The 20,476-nt window shown below is 36.5% G+C and overlaps 1 protein-coding gene across 1 annotated transcript in view; it reads left to right on the forward strand.

Moving 5' to 3' along the window:
- Positions 1–20,476, forward strand: part of UTRN (utrophin) — a 374,661-nt gene that overhangs the window by 270,686 nt on the left and 83,499 nt on the right. Inside the window, exon 54 of the mRNA XM_027888221.1 lies at positions 9,599–9,728. Coding sequence (XP_027744022.1) covers positions 9,599–9,728 — 130 coding nt within the window. The remainder of the gene's footprint in view (positions 1–9,598; positions 9,729–20,476) is intronic.

The raw sequence follows: 20,476 nt of genomic DNA on the forward strand, positions 1-20,476 counted from the left end.
ACAGGATTTCTGCTTCTGAGAGGGTTACCAATAGCAGTCTTCTGTATGCATGCATATTATACACAAGTGAACCCAAAAACCAGAACAGGAACACTAGAGATAGTCTCAAATTGCAACTAGTCTATTGTGTTTTGCTCCTTCAGCATTCAGCTGGGCTCTGGCATCTTTTTCTTCCTGGACAGGGGAATATTCCTCCCCTTATGTAAATTGTCATACAGGAGATGCTTCTCTGAGATTTTTTCAGAGATCTCACTTTTCTAATTATGTATAATTCATAGGTGATGTCATGTAGTACCACTCATTTTTATTTTGGTGATCACAATTCACTGGCAAGGATGCTTACGTACACTTGCGCTAAAGAGGTTGGTGTTTGGGAAACCTCCCTTGTGTGAGACGTGGGCATGCTCATGAAGTCTGTCCTATCATTATATATTGAATGAATATTTTTAATGCTGCATACCGTAAAGTTGCTCTTAGGAGTCTGGAGTTTGAACTGCAATTACTAAAAATCTTTCTCAAGACCTCTGCATTAATATTATTTATACCATTTAATAGTGAAATAGTTTATGATACCAAACATATTGGACTTGTCCCATTGATTTTTATTTTTTTTTAAGAAATGTGGAGGAAATTTTAATCACACAAAATAAGCGAAAACTAAGCTGAGTTTAGCTACTCCTGACAATAATTCAGCACCCAACTTAATAGTGGTATCATCTTAGTTTGAAGCAAGAATCTAATGACTTGTTAATGCTGGCAGTTCATCACTTGTCAGTAATCATACAGGCTAGGCAAAGCCAAGCCAGTCTGTTGCCAGAAGCAAAGAAAGAGGAATGTGTCCTTCTTTTGTTGAAGAGGTAGATGGTTATTGTTGAGTGTGCAGGGAAATAGGTAGATGCTAATAATTTGAGGGCTCTTGCTCAATGAAATAATGAGCCATTTAATATGAAGCAGATGTTTTGTGTCTTGTGTCAAGCTGGAGGCGTTGCATGTTTAGGACGCATAAGAAGAATACTTCTATTTTGGTCTTTATTCCTCCTCCATTTTCTGTATTTTCTGTCATAAAAAACAGAAGTTATACCAGCTGGTACCCATAAAGAAAAGATGCAAGATTTGACACTCTGACAGTGTTTCCACCATAACCTCATTTGTGGAGTTTTATGGAACTGAGTCGTAAAACTTATCCAAAGCTGTCGTGTTATACGCTATGCAGTGCACAGTTACACAATTTGAAACTAATTAGAGTTAGCACTGAGGACACAGATTTCCTTTGCTTCTTTAAAGGAGATACAGCTTTGATGGAGACTGTGGAAGAAATGTAACTTCTGTTCTGCAGACAGCTCTACAAAACAGTTTGATCTGAAATGGGAGGAACCTTATTTTGATGGTCTGTTGCCTTGTGTTGAAGGTTGCTTTCTAGAGGGTATAATGTCTTCAAATGCCTTCAAAATAGACTCACTGCAATGCTTTACTTGGCATTGTAGAGTGATGTTTTTCCTGTGGGATTGTTCAGGGTTTTTTTTGGCAATATAAAATGGCATTGCATCTTTGCTGATTTCTTACTGTCAGTCCCTGGTGTCTGGTCACCAGTTCTCGTTAGAAATAAAGGTTCTAGTTTGTCCCTAAGTTTGATATAAGTAGTTGTCCTGTTTCTGACAGTAGTAGGGTTTAGGGGGACAGGCAAAAGAAAGACGTAGCAAGGAGAGAAGGTTAATTCTCTTCGCACCATGTGTTGGTCAGAGACGTGCGAGAATGCCTGTGATGATACTGTTGGTTTACAGAATCCTGAGAGACAGTGTCTTCAAGAATTTGAATGGGTTCTTTATGAAAATCTATTACATGTTTTTGCCAGTGTTGCATAGATAGTGGAGTTTATTTTAATTCCGTATACTTTAGAGGATGGAGAATTGTCTTAATAATCACTGACAATTCATTTTATCAAAAGTGTGTAGGAGTGGGACCAGTGGGTCGAAGGAGGTTATTTCTTGTAGGCCCCTTTTGGGTACTGGAAGGTTTCTATATGGTCTCCCTGGAGCCTTCTCTTCTCCAGGCTGAACAAACCCAAATCTCTCAGCCTCACTTCATAGGAGTAGTCTTCTTCAGGAAAAATCCAAGCCTGAAGTTGCATGCTCATTTTACTTTTGGCCTTGGAAATCTAGTCATGACTTTCCTCAGAGTACTTTATAAAACAAAACAAAAGAACCCAAAACAAAACCCCAAACCAAAAAAAACCAACCAACCAAAAACCCCAAAACAACAAAACAAACAAAAACTCCAAAAAAACAACCAACCGAACAAAAAAGGTCAAGTCTTCCAAGGTTGTTAACATCAGACAGCTGTCATATTTCCTTAGTCAAGTTTGGTAGAATTAATTTCCTTTCACCAAAAGCACATTGTAGTCCTTTTGAAGTAAAACTGGATGTGCTTTTACTGGCAGTTTGGCATTTGAAAACTGGTTCCACTGCTAGGACGGTGATTACTGCTGTTGTGTAAAAGTAAATACTTTTTCTTCCATCACCCAGAGAGTGGAAAGCTGCAACAACTTACCTCTCTCTTCCTCTGATAGACTCCACACTCTGATTCAGGCATTTTTGCGTTCTCTGGTGTACAATCTCTATGAATTCCTATATTAAATCCTGATGAGGTATGTTAAACAGATACTTTTTTTCCTAAAAGCTCTGTTAAAACATAACTTTATTTCCTGTACGTAAAACAAACCTGTTTTAATCCACTGCTTTTGTGTAGTTTTATTCAAATTTAATGATTCTCATGCCTTTTTTTAGCTGTCATAATACAATGGATTTAAACCAAAATATGCTCACTCAGATTAAAAATTTTCTGGATAAGCAAAATAAGCATATACTAGCAGATTTTCTTCTATATTGTACTGTACTCATGGTACAGTGAAATGCAAAGTAATGATTGAATAAAAAGAAATAACTTTCTTGAAGAAGGAAAAAAGACCCAACAAAGCTAGTACAGTGGATATGCACTAAGTGTGTAGAAAACCCATCACAACAGGGTTCCACTGACCAGAAAGGCTATACTCCTGTGGATTTCAGTAGCTCACTCATTAGGGAATTTGTGTTAACACACTGAGATCTGTCTCTTCATATTACGTTTTTTTAAAGAAAATAATCATATCTTTTTAAAAAATCCTTTTGAGGGTAATGCCTTTGGCATCAGCTAAAGGATATATGGTGTGAAGTTTTCTTCCCCTTGACATAGTTCCAAATCATATTTTAAAAAATTATAAATAAATAAATAGGTTTTAAACAGAAAAAAAGAAAAGCCTTCAGGCACTCCATGTTTTCCAGTGCCTACGAGTATGCTCTGTTGAGCTTCCAAAATTCTCAGGGCAATGAAATCTTGGTTATCATTGACCTAGAAACACAAATAAAGTCTCATTTCAGTGGCCTAGGAAATATGAAATCAAGTTACGTAAGATTTTTGCTGCTGGAAGACATATTAATGAACATCATTATGCCTCACTTTTTGTAACCTTTGCTCAATTAAGCAGTGTCTCCCTTCATCCCTAGTTGGATTTAGATCCTGTAGCATCTCTAGGGAATTCAGGACTTGCAACAGTTCTTTCTTTGGAAAACACTAAAGAGGTTCTTTCTTGGCAAATTCTTAACTATGTAAAAAAACCCCATTAGTTTACTTTTTAAGAAAAAAGTGTATCCCTGTACTCTTTATTCAAGAACAGCCTTTCAATTTCTTTTTTGACACAATGTGTGTGAAAATTAAACTTACTTCTTCCTTTGTACTGTAATATTGGCTTCTTTTCTAGTGCACAGTGGAGGCCTTTCAAAGTCTCTGTGAGGCTATTGTGAGTGAGAATTTTCCAAATCAGCTTCAAAACATCTTTTTCTGATTTACAATGCTGTTAGCCAGAAATGGAGAAAATAACCTTATTGGTTTTGAACTACTATAACAAGTTTAGAAGGATGTCAGTTCCCCTTTCTTAATTAAAGTGTGTCACAGACATATACAGGTGCAGTTTGAGATTGTCAGTTTATTGGTTTTTAGGATGTTAGCAACAGCTTCATGTAAGCATACTTCCCTTCTTCTGTCTCATTGGCAAAGCACTTTACTGAGAGATAGTTATAGACACTTATTTTATGTGATGAATGTCTATTCATTCATATGTGGAGGTGAGTGATATTTTTGGTAAGCAGCCATGAGCACATGCACTCATCCAGAGACCATAATGGGAAGGGAAATTATCAAGGGACAAATAAGTCTTAGTGAAGAAGTGTACCTATTTCTGGCCTGAAGCCTCTATTTTGATAAATCAAATGAAAAGTCCTAAGTAGGCTAACATTTATTTGTCTCTAGTAAAAGATCACCAGCATGCATAGTCTAATTCTCTTTTGACCACATCTGTGCTTTTATATTCCTGTCAGTTTAGTTTCCTTTTGCCTTCAGGCAAAAAAGAGGAATTTGCTATAGATTTGACTTTCAGGTCTACACTCACCTTGAACCCTTGTAGTTGCCTCCCTCTTTGTACATTCTGTGTTGCCACTACAGCAATGGAGACAGCAAGTGTTAAAAGGTAAACTGAGAGACAGTTTAGAAAAGTGCAGCCTTTGACACTCACTTCTCTTTGGTCCTTTTTGAGATGGCTGTATAGATTTTTCTATTAAAAAAAAAATCTGAAATAGTCAATAAATATTTATTATGGAGGCAAACAGCTTCCTCTTCTCACCCATATTTGCCTTTCTTTCCCTATTCTGATCATTATTTTTCTCTGATTTGTCAGAACATGTAGAATTTGGTCTCAGCTTTGAAGTCCCATGTGCTGCATGTGTCTTTATATCTCCAGATATTAATGGTTATATGTTTTTCTCCATTGTTTCTCTTACCAAATAGATCAAGTATGGAATAGTAAAAGGTAAATGCATGGTGACCTGTACCATCTGAATTGAAATATTACCCTTTATTTGAATGTTTTCTCTATCAGCTGGGATAGAAACATTATAAAACTGCTTTTTATGCAGAGATGTGTCCAGAGACCAAAGCACTTTTGAAGTTTTATGTGTACATGTTATACTAAAAAGTGTCTGATGTGAAGGAACCGCTTTTAAACATGCTATGCTTATTTTGTTTCTGCTTCGTTCTTTAGTGATGCAGACAGCTGGCTGATACTCAGTCACAACCTTTGTGTCTGTGTGATCTTTATAAACAATTCCTCATTTCATTCTTTGAGTTTTCTCAATCATCCTACTTATTCTCCCCGTCCTATCATATGTCACAGATTTTTTTTTTTTCATTTCATTTTAGTATATGAAAGTAACAGGAGTTTTTCAAGCACTGGGTGCAGAATAAAGATGAATAAGTAATTAAATGCTACAGGAGCTGCTGATTGGCACATAAAGCTACAGTGAGCTAAACTGATATGAGTAACAATAACGTGCATCTTTACTTCCTTGAAAGAGTATATAATGAGACTTGATTGAAATATGTTCTGATTTTAAGAAACATCCCATGTGTTTTCTTTGAAATTAGCTTTGCCTTCATCTGTTGGAACTATTAAGCTGATCTGCTCCTTGAATTATTCTGCACGTCTGTACAATTCAAAGGAGAAAAAGAGGCTGTAAATTAGCAGTCCGCTTAGTATGCCCAGAGAAAGAAATAACTTTAGGTGCAGCTGAAGGAAATAGGTGTTTACAGGATACACTAAACAGTGTAAAAAATCACGAATAGCAAAGGTTTTGTAGCTTCCTGATTTTTCAGGAGTGGAAAAGACTTCAACTGCAAAACATTCCCAACAGGAATTTTTTAATGCTTGGTTTAGGCAAATTCCTTTAGAAATCTTAGCTTGTGAGAAGAGTTGGGTTTTATATTAGAAATCATAAGCATCTCTAATGAAGAAAGGGCAAATGGGTTCAATTATCTTGGTATAATAGAACAAATGGTATATATTTCCACAGTTACAATGTTACTAAAAGAGGAACAAATCAAAATGGAGAGTAAATAATTAGCTGACAGTTGTAAATCATGGAGGCAAAGCTTTTGTTCCCTTCCCTGAGAGGAGGAATGTTTTAGTAGGGTCCTGGGTTACTCTGCCATAGTTGACTAACTTGAAAAATGTCCCTCATACCTGCAAAATGGATGCTGCAATGCAGATCACAGTTGTTACTTCATGTGATGTTGTGTAAGACATTCAGGAGTGTAGTTTTATGAACCCTTGTCCATCTACCAGTGGAAGAATTCTTCAGCTTTCAAAGGAGGATTTTTAAAATTATTCTTGGCTAATATTGCTTAAGATAAGCTCTAGAAACAGTTTGTGCTGACGTCAGCACACTGGATTTTAGGTTTCCAGGGGTTTTTTTCCTTCTTCTGTAAGAATCAAAACTGTCTAAATGGTTTCTTCAGGACTCTTTAAAAGTCCATGTCTTGGTTTATGTAGGAAATACCACTCAGTTTTCCAATGCAGGAAAACTGTGTTGGATAGACATTGGATTTATTTATCTGTCAACTGTCAGATTACTGAGAGGTGTGAAGTTTTTATTTTAATCCATTACCTAAAGTAATATACCGTAATTTTAAAATTTAGAATTGTTGTATGAAATAAGGTGGTATGAATTATGGCCAAAGTTGCATACAGACTTTTTCTATATGACCAATATGGCTTTAAAAAATTATTGTATTTTATAAATAATAAAAAGCATAATGTAGGGAAAATAAGTGTTATCTCTCTGCTCATGTTCACTTTTTTATTTTGTCTTCACATCTACATGCCCAACAGGACTCAAAAAATAGTTGCAACCATGTGTTTACCTTATTAGTGGACTGTTTCAGTGTTAAGTTTGGAGATGCCTCTTGAGTCTTTTGCCATATTTATTTAATCTATACCAAAACTCTAGTGCCAACTTTCTCCTCATTTTCTTCCTGAAAAGTAGAGCTAGCTACAGAGGAGGAATTCTCCCTATACCAAAACCTGTGCTACACTCAGAGGTGTACAAATGCTTAAACTATTTTAGTTCTTAATGTCAAAGGGGGAATGAAGTAATATCCTTCTCTACTGAAAGTCATACATTCTGAGTAGCCACTGGGGAGGTGTCTTTTGCAAAACTAAATAAAACACCAAAATGCATGGTTGCACTTCTTATTATATAAAAACCTCTAACACAATAATCCAATTCAGTATAGCAGGTTTTTTGTTCTGTGCTGGGCTTCTTATGACTTACTTTTACTCTGTAGTGTTCTTGTGGATGTGATTTTTCCAATGAAATCTTTATTTTGTCCATTCAAGACAGATGATATTTGAGCTCAAAATTAGATTTATGAGTGAGTTGCCTTTTTTTGTTCTGTTACGCAGAGGAAGGAGTGAGAATATTATTGATATGTTTGGTTTAGCATTAACATCTCAGTGCATGGTTTCTTTCATGCTAAGAGAGTTCTTTCAAGAATATTAATAAGGTTTGCCATGGATGACTTATAGTTGATGAGCTACATGGGCCAAAGTCTTAAAATCTTCATGTTGTCAACCTCAATTTGAGCAACTTCAGTGGCAAAGATAGTGGAGAATTAAATCCAAGGTCTCTCAGGTCAGACTTGATTGAAGTTTTATTGAGGGTCATCTGGAGAAATTGATGAAAGACGCTATGTGAAGGTAAACAGAAGAGACAGCAAAAGAGATCCATCTCTAGATTGTTTCTAACTACATAAAATTTCTTAGTCGGCTCCAAATCTGACCTAGTCTCCTTTTTCTTGTTTCCTTTGGAAATATTTGGAAAATTGCATGGAGGGGAGAAAAATAAATTAGAAAAATTTCTTACATCGCAGTGAAGTAATCATCCCTCTGCTTCTGATAGAAATTCTAAGTTAAGATTGTGTTTTACTGATGCATCCACACAAGTTCGCTTACTATCTTTCTTCTTCTGAAACAAATTCCTGCATAGAGAATATTTAATGATTTTAAAAATACGGATGACTTTGAAACATCTTATTCTGTGGTTTGTAATGTGAAATTAAAATATCGATACATTTTGTGATGATTTGAAGTGATTCTTCAGGAATATTGTTTTTACAATACTTCAGGTTCTGTATTTTTTGTTTTAAATATGTAGGACTTGGTTTTTAAACGTCAATTTTTTTCTTATTACATGTAGCATGTACTGAATCCTGCAAAGAATATTATTGCTATGCAAAAGCATTTAGAGATAAGTGCTTTGAAGAGTTTTTTTGTGTAAATACAATAGTTAATGGTTACTAAAGGTTGGACTGTATAACTATTCCTAAATGTAATGGAGGTTAGTGTGTTTTCAGTGATTAGTTTTTGTTGGGGTTATGTATTTTATTTGGACTAAAAGAATCAAAGTATTTGGGAAGATGAGGAAGATGAAGTAATAAAGTGGGGGAGAAAAGGGGGAAAATAACATCTTGCCTTCTGCTAAGTTAAAGTCAAGAGGTAGGTGTTTTTTATGATTATGACATCAAGAGACTTAATAATGAAAAGTATAAGATAGCAGTTGTGAGACTTTTATGGCAGCTGTTTTTCACAATTTCCTGTAGTAGAAACACTCATTGTCTTAAATAATGTTGTCAGCACTTACTAAATGCATTTCTCTAGCTGGAATGGGGCCTGAGCAAACTGTGTCAGCAAAATAAGCTTTGATGTTGTAATTAGAGCTCAAAATATATTGGAAAAATTAATTTAAAACATTTAATAATGTTTAAAATATCCTCTTTTGTGTTTCTATGGGAAGAAAGTAATACAAATAGAACCACAAAAGCAGATCCCTTTTAAGTGGTATGGATTTATACTTAAAATATTGAATGGAAGAAAATGCTTTATAAGAAACAGTACAGCTGACTCCTTATGAACTATTTTTTTAAAAAAAGGTTTGTTACACCTAAACCTTTAAAGAAGTCATAAATGCTGTATGTAGAGCAAAATATCCTGAAATTCATTTCCATCAACTTAAAAAAATCTTAAAGAAAAATTGATAATTTTCTTTCTGTATACAGAAGTCTCAATTGTTTCTGCATAATAAGCATCAAAATATTTTTATCTGATTTGAAAGGTGTTTTATCAGAATGTATTATCATAATAAAATCTTTGGTTAGATTTTTTTCTAAATTTTAAAAATATAAATAGGAGACAGAAATAAAAGGTTCCATTTTCAGGAGTGCAAATTTTTTTTTTGTAGTGTTTTATAAAATTGTTTTCTGAAATTTCAGTAGATGCAATTTGCTGTTATTCCAGATAACAAAAAAATAAAGTGTGTTGTAGTCTACTGTATATTAGCTAGTCTGTTAAAAGAAATAAACCCATTAAAATTAGGTTTTTTAAAAAGTTTAATGTAGTATTTTCAGTTTCTGTTATTTTTGTTGTTTGTTTTTTCTTTTTTAAAAACCTACTATCATCACCTTTCTGGTGTTCATTTCATCAAGTCATTTTCATAAAAATTGCCCTTCCATCCTTAATTTCTTGCCATTTTTGTTTTGTAAAATTTGCATTTTATCTTGCAGTCTGAATAACACATTGGTTATTACTCATTCACTAGACAGGTCTGGTCAGAGAGGTGAGAACAGAATTGTTCACAATGTCAAATTACAAATGCGTTCTTCTCTTCCTTCCCGAAAGGCACTGAGGCGTGAACTGAAGGATAAAGAGCAAGCCATTCACAATGCTGTGGATCAGGCACGAGTTTTCCTTGCTGACCAACCAATTGAGGGACCTGAGGAACCAAGAAGGAGCTTGCATTCAAAAACAGGTCAGAAAATACTTCTAGGAATGGTCAAAAGGAGAGAAAAAGGACTTGCCTGTACATGGTTCATATCCTGATTATTTGGTTAGACTTCAGAATTTTCCAAATCACATCCTGCTTGCTTTTATTTCAGTGATTAATCTCAAAGTGTCACTACCCTGCTTCGTAAGTTACTTACGTTTTAATGGAAGAAGTAGAAACATCTCTACTGGCTTTTCCATTTTTTTATTCAAAACACTAGTGATCAGTTCTGCTTTTTTTTTTTCTTAATAACGTACGGACCTTAAATATTGTCAGATTAGAAGTCCAAAGGTGCACATTCAAATGTATGTATGTCTTTATTCAGAGTTTTATTCTACAAATAGCAGTAAGTATATTTGGTGGTGTATCTCATTCAAAATAAAAGAAATCATCTTTAGAAAGACAGTCTTTAGAGAATCTTAAAGATTTGAACATTAAATGAATTATTGCTAAGAAACTGAACCACTGCTATCCCAGAAATTGTGTCTGCATGGCATTTGTTGAGATATTGGTCTATATATCAGAGACCAAAAAGAAGGGAATAATTTTTCTTCAATCCCCCATAGCCACAAAATAGGAAATTATCTGTGTAAATAAGTCCTAGAATTATGTTTCTGATATAAACTGCAGCATTATGAAGTCTTAGTTACATAGGGACTGTTCTTGGAAAATGTAGTAATCTGCTTTTGTAGAACTATCAGTTGATATAAGATGAGAATAATTTACTGTTCTATATAATTTACAAAATTACAGTATAGCTGCTTTTGGTGAGAGTTACTTTTTCTTTCCACACATTTCCTTATACATCTCCATGGCAGCCTTCTTAAATTTGTTCATTGGAAACATAATTTGAGTTATTTCTGTGCAATTTAAAGTGGTTTCATGTTCCGTAATTTAACTTTATCACAAAGTTTGAAGGACTGGTGATTAAAACCAACGAACCATTTATCCCTGTGATTAGTTCTGGTACCGTAGATGCTGTAATGTATCTTACTACTCCTTTTTTACACTCCTGACTCCTGAAAACATTCTGTTTGTCTTTATTCTCAAACCCATTTGATATATGGCATCTCTGATGTTAGTCTAAATCAAATTGGTCTAAATCAAAAGCAACCTTGCAGTTGAAAAATAAGGATTACTTGCTGTATAGTTGCTCATATTTTCACACAGAAGTTCAAAACAGCACATTCTCCCCTCAAAAACATCGAACCTCTCAGCACAAATGATGCCAGTGTATAAAAAGTTACCAATGTAAAATGTTCATTTTCTAACAGAAATTGATATCAGTGATCTAGTGAGCATTGACTGAAAGTACAAGAGCAAACTTCAGATGATAAGGTGCACCATAAATTCTTGTTATCCAGTCTATTGTGATGGATCATGATTATTATTATTTTGTGCTATAGCAGTGGCAGTGATAACAGTATAGCAGGTAATTCAATGACCAGGGTAAACTGCATAGCAGTAACAGCTTGGATCTGCAAGTGTTGTGTGTGTGTCTCTGGTGTAGTCATTGTATTTAAAAACCAATGGGAAGTCTTACAGATGTGCATTGAACTTCTTTTCCTCTTCCTTCTTCACACTCAGTAGTTCCACTTTATTTTTTGAGAATGTGGTTATTCTTGATTACCAGCCAAACTCCCACCCATCCATCTCTCGTGTCTTCTACCTCAGTAGGATGGAGGCAGATAACAGGAAGAATAGGAGTAAGAAAGCTTGTGGGTCATGATGGGGATCAGTTGCAGAGCCCTTACAAACTACTGTTGTGGGCCAAACAGGTTTTGCTTGGGGAAAAAAAAAAATATTGCCATTTCAATTAAATAATTAAATACTAATTTGATTGGTAGTAGGAAACAAAAAAGACAAACATCCAAATCAGAGCTTTCCTCCCCACCTTTCACAGACTCAACTTGTCTCCCTCATTCCTGTCTTATACCCTGCTTTCTTGTGACTATAGGTCACATTCAGAGAGGCAACAAATGGTGTGGGAGGGTGGGAAGGTGTTGAGTCCATGGTTAGCCTAGAAGGTTTTCTCTGCTGCGTTTTTCTTCTCACATCTTTTCTCTGCATGGGATCTCCAAGTGGATTATCTGCCCTGCCATGAAGTTATTCGTCCTCCTTTGACCTTGGTATTCCCTTCTCCTCTTTCTCTGGTGTTTTCTGCTGTTTCTTAAATACGCTTTCCTTGAGGTGCCACCAGCATGGCTGAGGGCCTCAAGTGTGTATGATTAGACCAGAGACATGCACAAATCACTTGCAGACCATGGCCTCAGCTGTGCTCCGTGGTGGGTGGACTGGAGACGGTTGTCCCTGGCACAGGGCAGCTGCAACCTCTTCTCCCAGAGACCTCTGTGAAGCCCCCACTGCCAGCAGTGGGCACTCACACCCCACACAGAATGGGGCTACACTATCTGTAGATTAATAGACTTTCAGGCCAAAAAATGTCTTTGAATCATTTTCTCTGATCTCGTATAAATAATAGGCTGTTCATTTTCACCCAGGACTGTGTCTAGTAATTTTTTTCTGATAACTAATACCACCAATCTCCGGAAAGCTACATCTCTGAACTAGAAGACAGCCAAACACACAATTTTTCTTCTGATTAACCCTTTTCAGTGAAGAATGTGAATGTGAGCTTACGTTTACTTTTAAAACATTGGATTTTTTAAATTTTATTTTCTACCTGCCTCTCGGTCACTGGTGTTCTCTGCGGTTGATTGAAGGTAACTTGTTAACTTCAGTGAAGTCTACTTCATGTTGATAAAGGGGAAGTAGTGTGGTTTTGGATTCTTAAGCTGACTGTCTTTAAAAAATATTAACACTGCACAGCACTACACAGTCTTGATTTGAACAATTCTCTGCTGGGTTCTATAATACAAGTAGCAAAACTGTTAAATCAAAGTTGCATTAATTGGAAAATCACAGTTTCCTGAGGTTAGTTCTTACCCTTACCTGCAGGGGTTTTTGTGGGGGACAGTAAGTTAATATGAAGAGGATAAAGGTTGTAAAATTATTTTCTATTTTCTTCAACCTCTTCATCCACTTTTTTTTTTCTCCCACCCATTTTTTTATCCCCATAGATGTGTTCATGCCAGGGAGGACTTTGTTGCAAGGGCAAGGAATGAGAGAGATTTAGGAGAAGAATTATAAGAATCAGTTTTGATCTTGACTGACAGATATATTAAGGACCTCTACATACATACATTCACGAGGAAAATATTTGTTACAGGAGGCCTTATGGTAACCCATTACTGTCTGTAATGGTTTTGTTAATGTCAAATATATCCCAAGAATGTAAAATTGTGTTATGAATAAGCCTTGTTTTCTTCTCTCCCATCTTTGCCTTATGCTTACTGTGTTGGCCTGCTACTGTATGATGTAGTAACTGGCACAGTCAGAGTTCTTCGTCTTCCATGAAACTTCCTTCTAAGTTAATTAGATCTGTCATCTATCTTGTCTTCTGTTTTTGTTTTGCCATGTTTCCACAGAGAGGCCCCATCACAAAAAAAGCAAGCTTCATGGTCTTCTTGGCTTTGAGCTGCTTCAGCATCTGTGTGGAGCTGATTGATAAGCCAGCAGGTCAGCTGCTGAATTTTGTAGATGGACAGATTAAAGAAATTGAAAATGTTCATGTTTTTAGGTTTTTTTGTCACTTATCCATGGCATAGGAGAAAACTTAGATCTGAAAATATTGTCATTCTCTACGGCGTAGTTACAGCTGGCTTCTTAAATCAGTGTATTGTGAGTAAGGTTACAGGCCATGGAAAACAAAAAGGAAAGCAGAAATAATATTTTCTGTCCCCAGGATTCTACAAACTGATGATATGGCTTTGCTGAAATTCTTGTCCACTCAAGCAGTGAGGGAGTAGAGATAATTTTTTTAGAAGATAAGACAAGTTAACGTCCTAGCAGATTACCACAGGCTACTACACTGATTCTCAGTGCAACAGTGAATGTTTCTGGGAGACTGCAATATCGTCAAAGTACTTCAGTAGCTTCTGGTTTTCTCAGGACAATTAGATTCCTAGCTCTGAAAACTGGTGTTTGGTAGCAAAAGTTGTGGACATAAATACAGGATTTAAAAATAACTATTTACCATCTGTTATCTCCTATTAATGGAATGTGTGGAAAGCCCATAAATCACAACTGTATTAATAAATGAAATATACTAATAAGTATCAGTGAATTGCATGTATATACTTTATTTAGAGTTGTGGACACAACATATTCGCCTCCTTAGGACATAAATAAAAGCTGACCTTTTTTTTCTTCCCACCACTGAGCACGTTCAGGTAAATTTTCTCCCATAATTTTTCCTTTTTGCAAGGAAGATCTCACTGAGAATATGCAATTTACTGTTTTCTAATGTATATACTAGGCAGCATTTCTATTCCTGCCCGCTTGTGTCTGTCCTCTAGCTATCACACATTACAGCAATATTTTTTTTTTGCCTCTGCTATGCAACTGGGTTGAGTATGAAGTCTTGAGTGTGAAAATTAGGAGTGCTTGGGAGAATGAAGAGGGTATGACCCACTGAATGTCAGTGGAATCATGCCCAGAAACTGCTTGCAGTATTGTGAACATTACTGCCTCTGTTTTAGTTGGAGCTCATTCAGTTGTAACTTTTAAGAGTTTCTTCCCAAGATTAGAGAGAAGTGCACTTACCCACGAGAGAATCCCAAAGTAATTGTCTCACTCCTTTTCAAATAGATCTTAGTTACTCTACAAGTTTAGTCCACTGGGGTAAAGCTTTGAAATTCTTCCTGTATAGTCTACATGATTGTCTGCTTGGATTCGTATTAGTAAAGTTCAAGGAAACTGCTTCCACTTTCTGAGTGGTGAGGAGTGCAAGCTTTGAGGATTTTAAAGCCTGAATTTCTAATGGCATGAGGCTGACTTGATAGTTGTTAATTTTTTTACTGATTGGTTGGGGGTTTTTTGGTGTTTTTTTTCCTTGAGAATCTCGGAATATAAACAGAGTTATATTCATTCTTGACCTCTATGCTCTGTTGTGTCGCGGTTTTAGCTGAAATACGGGATGCTCTCCAAGTCAAAGCACATTCTGAAAGTTTAACTGTTGCCCTGCTTAAAACACCTGAGAAACCGATGAAACTTTGTCTGCAAGAGAGTTTTCAGTTATGATATGAGCCATGCTCATAGGTGGCTCTCAAAGACTTAATAGCTCTCAAAGGTTAAGACCTTATGTGAAAGAAAATGCCTTCCTTACACTCTGGAGGTTAAAAGATTTTAAATGAGCTTCAAGAAAGCAAATTGGAAAATGCAGAATAACAAACTAAAAGTAATGTTTGTAGAGGAGAAAACAGGCTGAGAAGAGTTACTTACAAGGTCAGAAAAGTTCAGAACATGTCTGTTTTAAAGTCCTGTGTGTGTTTATTATAGGATACCATTGAGTCAGGGAGCCTTATCTTTTTTGCTGCCTGACTTGTCTGTTTTCTTGTTTTGTGTTGTTTTGAAGTAAATTAGGTGCCCTGTTTTGTTTTGAAATGCTGTTATGGGATGTATGTCTCCTGCAGTCTTGCTGAGGAGCTACCTGCCATATGTGCAGTGCCAGAAAAGCAAATCTTTATTGATCTTTGGAATAAATAAAAGGCTTGTTAAAATCTGCAGTCACAGTGCTTTGAAAAGAAATGTAGGATTAATTCCTTTCTTGCCTAGAGTTATTGAAACTCCAGTAGTGCTTTCCTTTAACTGCAGTTGGAAGAAGGCACAACTTGGAGATGCTGTAACAGTACTGTTATATTTGTGTTTTTCTGGTATTGTGGCAAGAGCAAACTAAAACTGAATTCATATGTGGTTTGTGTTCCTGGAGCAACACAAACTTTGGGCATCTGAATGGAAATTACTGTGCTCTTTGCTTGTTTTAACTAAATATGCAATAGATATTTGAATAGGAGAAAAAGGCAACATAGTGGGTTGTGCTTGGATGGTTGGGTGCTTGGAGTCTGATTACTGCATTTCCACATTAACCAGTTGGTGCTTTTTCTTTAAACTTCCTATTACCATCCCATCAGATCTAAGTTTTCTGTCAAGACTGTTAGAAGCCCAGAGAATACTTTCTCTGGAGCAATGCTAAAGACTTCATGATACAATGACAGCACTGCTTTTGGTGGTTCTGCTTAGGAATATAATAGTGTGCCATTGTGCCTATTCAAGTGCTCTGAAAGTTTTCATAATGATTACAGTGCTGTGTCACCCATTGTTTTTTTGCTGAAAAGATCAACTGAACCAGGGAAGAGACAACATTTGACATAATGGGAGAGGGAAGGGACATGAAATCATCTGCAGTTCCAGTATATTTTATTAAGAATATATCAAAAGTGAAAGGAAATTAATGCAATTTTGGCAGAATGGATCACTAGTTCAAAACCATATAATAAGGATCAAGCACAGTTGCTTAAAATGAAATCTGCTAGAGCCAAATAGTTTTAAGAGATCTAAAATAAATTCTTACCAAGAAGAATTTTCTTCACTTGTGTTCTCCATATATGTAAGCGTGTAAGGAAAGTATATGCTATAAGATTCAGACATGAAAGTTTTCCTTCTATAGCACTTGGTCTTTGCTAGAGACACAGAAAATCTGTTGGTCCTTTGTTTGTGACAAAAAATGCTTATTAAAATCAAGATTTTTTTTTTTTCACTGCAAAAGGAGGTTTGTTTTTTTTTTTCCCTGCTCTTTTTCCCGGACTGCAAGGTCAGTTATTACCTTTTCTCTCTGGTAAACAGATGGTCCGGTGAATATAGGCTGTTCTTAGTTTCTGAGCAGCTGCTGAAATGAACATATGTAACAAGTACCATTAAAAAATGGTGGGGGAAGCTGATCAAGTTGATCGTTGAAAAGACTTTTTCTATTAAGTAGGAAGAAAAGAGCAGAAACTACTATGTAGAACTTTTTCACAGCAAAAAGGAATTCTATCTGCCAATGTGTATGATGACAGACTGGTTAAATGAACTCCAAACTCAGAGAAGAAAACCCTTACTGTTAAGGCTTTTTTTTTTAAATTTACGATTTATGCTACGTGTCCTTGCTATGCAGTATCTTGAAGAATGTGGTCTCTGCTTGAAAAAAAGTAATGTGTTGCTCAGTTGGGTTTTCATGGTGGAAAACATGTAGTTACACAGAATATATTTCTCTTAAATTAATATGTGCTGAATGGTTTTATAGCTCATAAAGGTAGGTGCTTTGCTTTATTTTCCTCTTAAATGTCTTTTTAGGGCAAGTTTACAAGCACTTCCACTGCTTTTGTAAAATAAAGCAGTCTTGCAATGAATTAATATTTTTCAAATATGGTATGTGGTAGATATCATTGCACAGTGACGGTGATTTGACAAATGGTTTTAAAACATGTTTCGTTTTTCAGTTCTGTTGGGATACTTGTATCACTCCAGTCTTTCTCGAATCTTTTTCCCCTCCCAAAGAGACTAGTCTGTCATGAGTAAAGCTACCTTGTTTTATCTGACCATACAAATAAAGTCAGGCTGCTGTTCCCCTTTTCTAATCCCGGAATCACCAAGCTTGGAAGAGACCTTCAAGATCATCTAGTCCAACTGCTAACATAGCACCACCGTGATCACCCCTGAACCATATCTCCAAGTGCCCTATCCAATCTATTTATTGCTAGAGACACATTTTTTCTTATTGCTTCCATTAGAGCAAGAAACACTCACTGAATCTGTTGTTGGTATGTTTAAAGGCAGCTGAAGAGTTTTGCAAGATTTTCAGCTCTTACTACAGGTTTCTGCATGTTCTTTATCAAGTGACTGATCTTTTAAAAAGATCTGCTAATAATCTAGCTTAGAACTGTTCAGGCCTTGCAACATCTTACTCTTTTATGCAGAATTGGTAGGTTTTGGCTCTGATAACAGATGCAACTGCATGATGTTGGATAAAAATGGCAGATTGCAGCTTTTCATGCATCTAACTTTCACTTAGTCCAGTTTCTGGGTATGATGACCCCTGTAGCCACATGTTCAAGATACCAAGAGAGGAGGCTTCGTCTACTAGATCTGCAGTTTTCTGTCCCCTTTCAATGAAACTCAGTATTCCCTTACCTTGTTAAAAGTATTCCAACTCTAGGTGTTCCCTAATCCTCATTTCTTCTCTTGCAGCTTTTACTCCTGGGGTCTGGTTGACCTCCACCTATCATAGGATACCTCAACCTGTGAGATAACCTATGGTCCTAGATTTTACCACTGGGTACAACTTATGTTCACAGTCCCTTTGCCACTGCACTGAAGTGGATTCTAATTCATTCATACATTATTGTTATATTAAAATTCTCAAATGTGAATAATTCCAGAATTACTTGTGGTAACAACTTCTTTAATGTCTCTACATAAGTAATTTTTTTTTTCTTAAAGGGGATTTGGCATAGAGCTTCAGCTTTATTTCTTTTCATTTTTCTAAAATATGTTGCAAAGCTTGGGGTAAGGATCATTCCAGAACTGTGTTGTTCTATGATGTAGTTTATTCTACCAGGAAATCCAGAGACAAGGTGCAGTTTATCACAGCATAGCTTTGGTCTTCATCTTTATTCTGGTCTGTCAGTTTTGCAAATTGTAGGTTACTGCCATGTCTTTATATCCCAGAGCTACATACATAGTTCATATCTGTTTGCATCTAGTTAAGCACTGTAGGTTTTTTTCACAACTATTTCACCCCAGGTTCCTCTTTGGAAACACCTGCTTTCCATTGCGGTGTCCCTAATCCTGCCTATAGTCTGCTCTTTCAGGCAAAGTACACAGAGGCAGTGCTCTCATGTGATAGCTTGTGACACCCAACAAGTCACTGAAATATCTTGTTAAGCTTAAAATATCTTTTGTAACACTCAGCTGCACTCTTTCTTCGAATGGCTCTCTCTCTTTCAAGGTCAAAACCTCAACTTGCAGCCTGGGTGTCTGTCTCCCTTCCTTGGTGATTGTGGCTCTTGTTGATTGCCCTTGCCTGCCATTCTGCTCTGGTTACCATTCCTCGTATGTTGTTTCTCTACATAACCACTTCTCAGCAAGGTCCCTTATGCAATGCTCTCTCCTCCCTACATCAACAATTATAATGCAAAATGTGCACTTGGGGTTGATCTTTGCTTATTTGTTTGTTTTTTCTCAGGTGGTGTTTGGATTGTGTTGTTGAATACTCTTCTAGTGTTTGTAGTCTAGCATATATCAAGATTAATAGGGGCAACAAGATTTGAAAAAACTTTAAAAGAAAAACCAGAACAAGTATGTAGAATTGGTGGGCAGAAACTCTGGATTTGATCCAAACAACTCTTGTTATTTTATATCTGGGAAAAATGTGCCTGCCCTTCTAAACAACAAATTGAATGTATTCCAGTGTTTTATTTTGTATTAATTACTTGCAGTATGCTTTTCTGTGTTGGGTGCTATGGAACAATAGTTGCATCACCAGAGACATAGTAAGGTAACTTTTGCAACCATAACTGTGCATTTACCTTAACGTTCCTCTAGTCTTCATAAATCAAAAGGGTTTTTCCCACACCATTTTTGTATGTTGTCCCCTCACCCTCTTCCACCACATTAGCAACTCCAAGCTTATAATGATTTTAAAGACAGTCTATCAGTAAATGGAAGATTGTATGTGTCATCTGACTTCTGACAAAAATGGTGCTTTCATCTTTGTGCGCTTGTGTAGAATTTATTCATAGGCAATACTTGAATTTTAATCACAAGAATACTGTGATAAATCTTTTCCAAAGGTTTTATGTAGGACTGAAGAGAAGGCCAAATAGCTTAGTTTCAGTGTATATCACATCTCTCCCCCTTCTTTTGTTTCCTGGTTTTTTGCACTCTATAGAGTTTCCTCTGCTTGCTTCTCTGCCTGCATAGGCTGCAAGGTTCTTTTGTAGAAAGGGAGTCCTCTGAGACTGGCTGACTGTTTGTCATTACTGAAGCAACTCTTCCCTGATGAAGGAAGCTCCCCATGATTTTTTTCAGCAAGTACCCTCTGAGCAGTAGACAGCAGGACCTGCTGGGGTTGTTTTAGGGTTTTCCTTTTAGCTTTCTGGCTGTCTGGGTCTTTCTCAGTCTCAAACTGAAGACCCAGAAAAGGCATCATGTTCTCTCATTGATAGACTATGTGACTGATACACAGAAATCGTCTGTTGAGGAGGTGAGAGAAGTCACCAGGTGATGGGTTTGTCATTTCTTGTTGTCAAAGAGGTCTGGTGTTGAGTTCTGCCCGATATCTTGCAGACTTACCGGGGACTGGGGATTTCAGTATAAGCAATTTACTGAAATAATCGGTATTGTCTCCAGTGACTATGTCCTAAGGAGGTTGTGTGTGTGCCTGTTACAGCTTTGCTTATTGCAAAGATGAGTGGCAGGTGATCTGTGTAACTTGAATGGGATTTTCGTGGTTGCTGAGGTGTGTGCTATCTAGACACAGAAGCCTGAAATTTGGGAGTAATAGTGAACCATAAGCTTGACTCTTTAGATTGGGAAAACCTATTTTAACCAGCCCCTTAGGACTTTGGTGTTTACATAGAAAAATGGATGTAGAGGTGCAGGACCAATTCCCACATGGTACTCAGTATACCTTGGATTTTGCTAGTGGATTTTAGGAGACGTCCTGGTAGTAGAGTGAAAGCATGGTGAGTGATCCAGGAACAAAGCACTGTTCTTGCTCGTTCTACATGAAATGGTCCACAGATTCCCTATTGCAGTTTTCAGTAGGGAAAAAAGACCTTTTATTTCCTTGC

This window comes from Empidonax traillii, unplaced genomic scaffold (genome assembly GCF_003031625.1).
Source record: "Empidonax traillii isolate 1590-97213 ecotype Southwest subspecies unplaced genomic scaffold, ASM303162v1 scaffold235:size1242204, whole genome shotgun sequence".
NCBI classification, from domain to species: domain Eukaryota; kingdom Metazoa; phylum Chordata; class Aves; order Passeriformes; family Tyrannidae; genus Empidonax; species Empidonax traillii.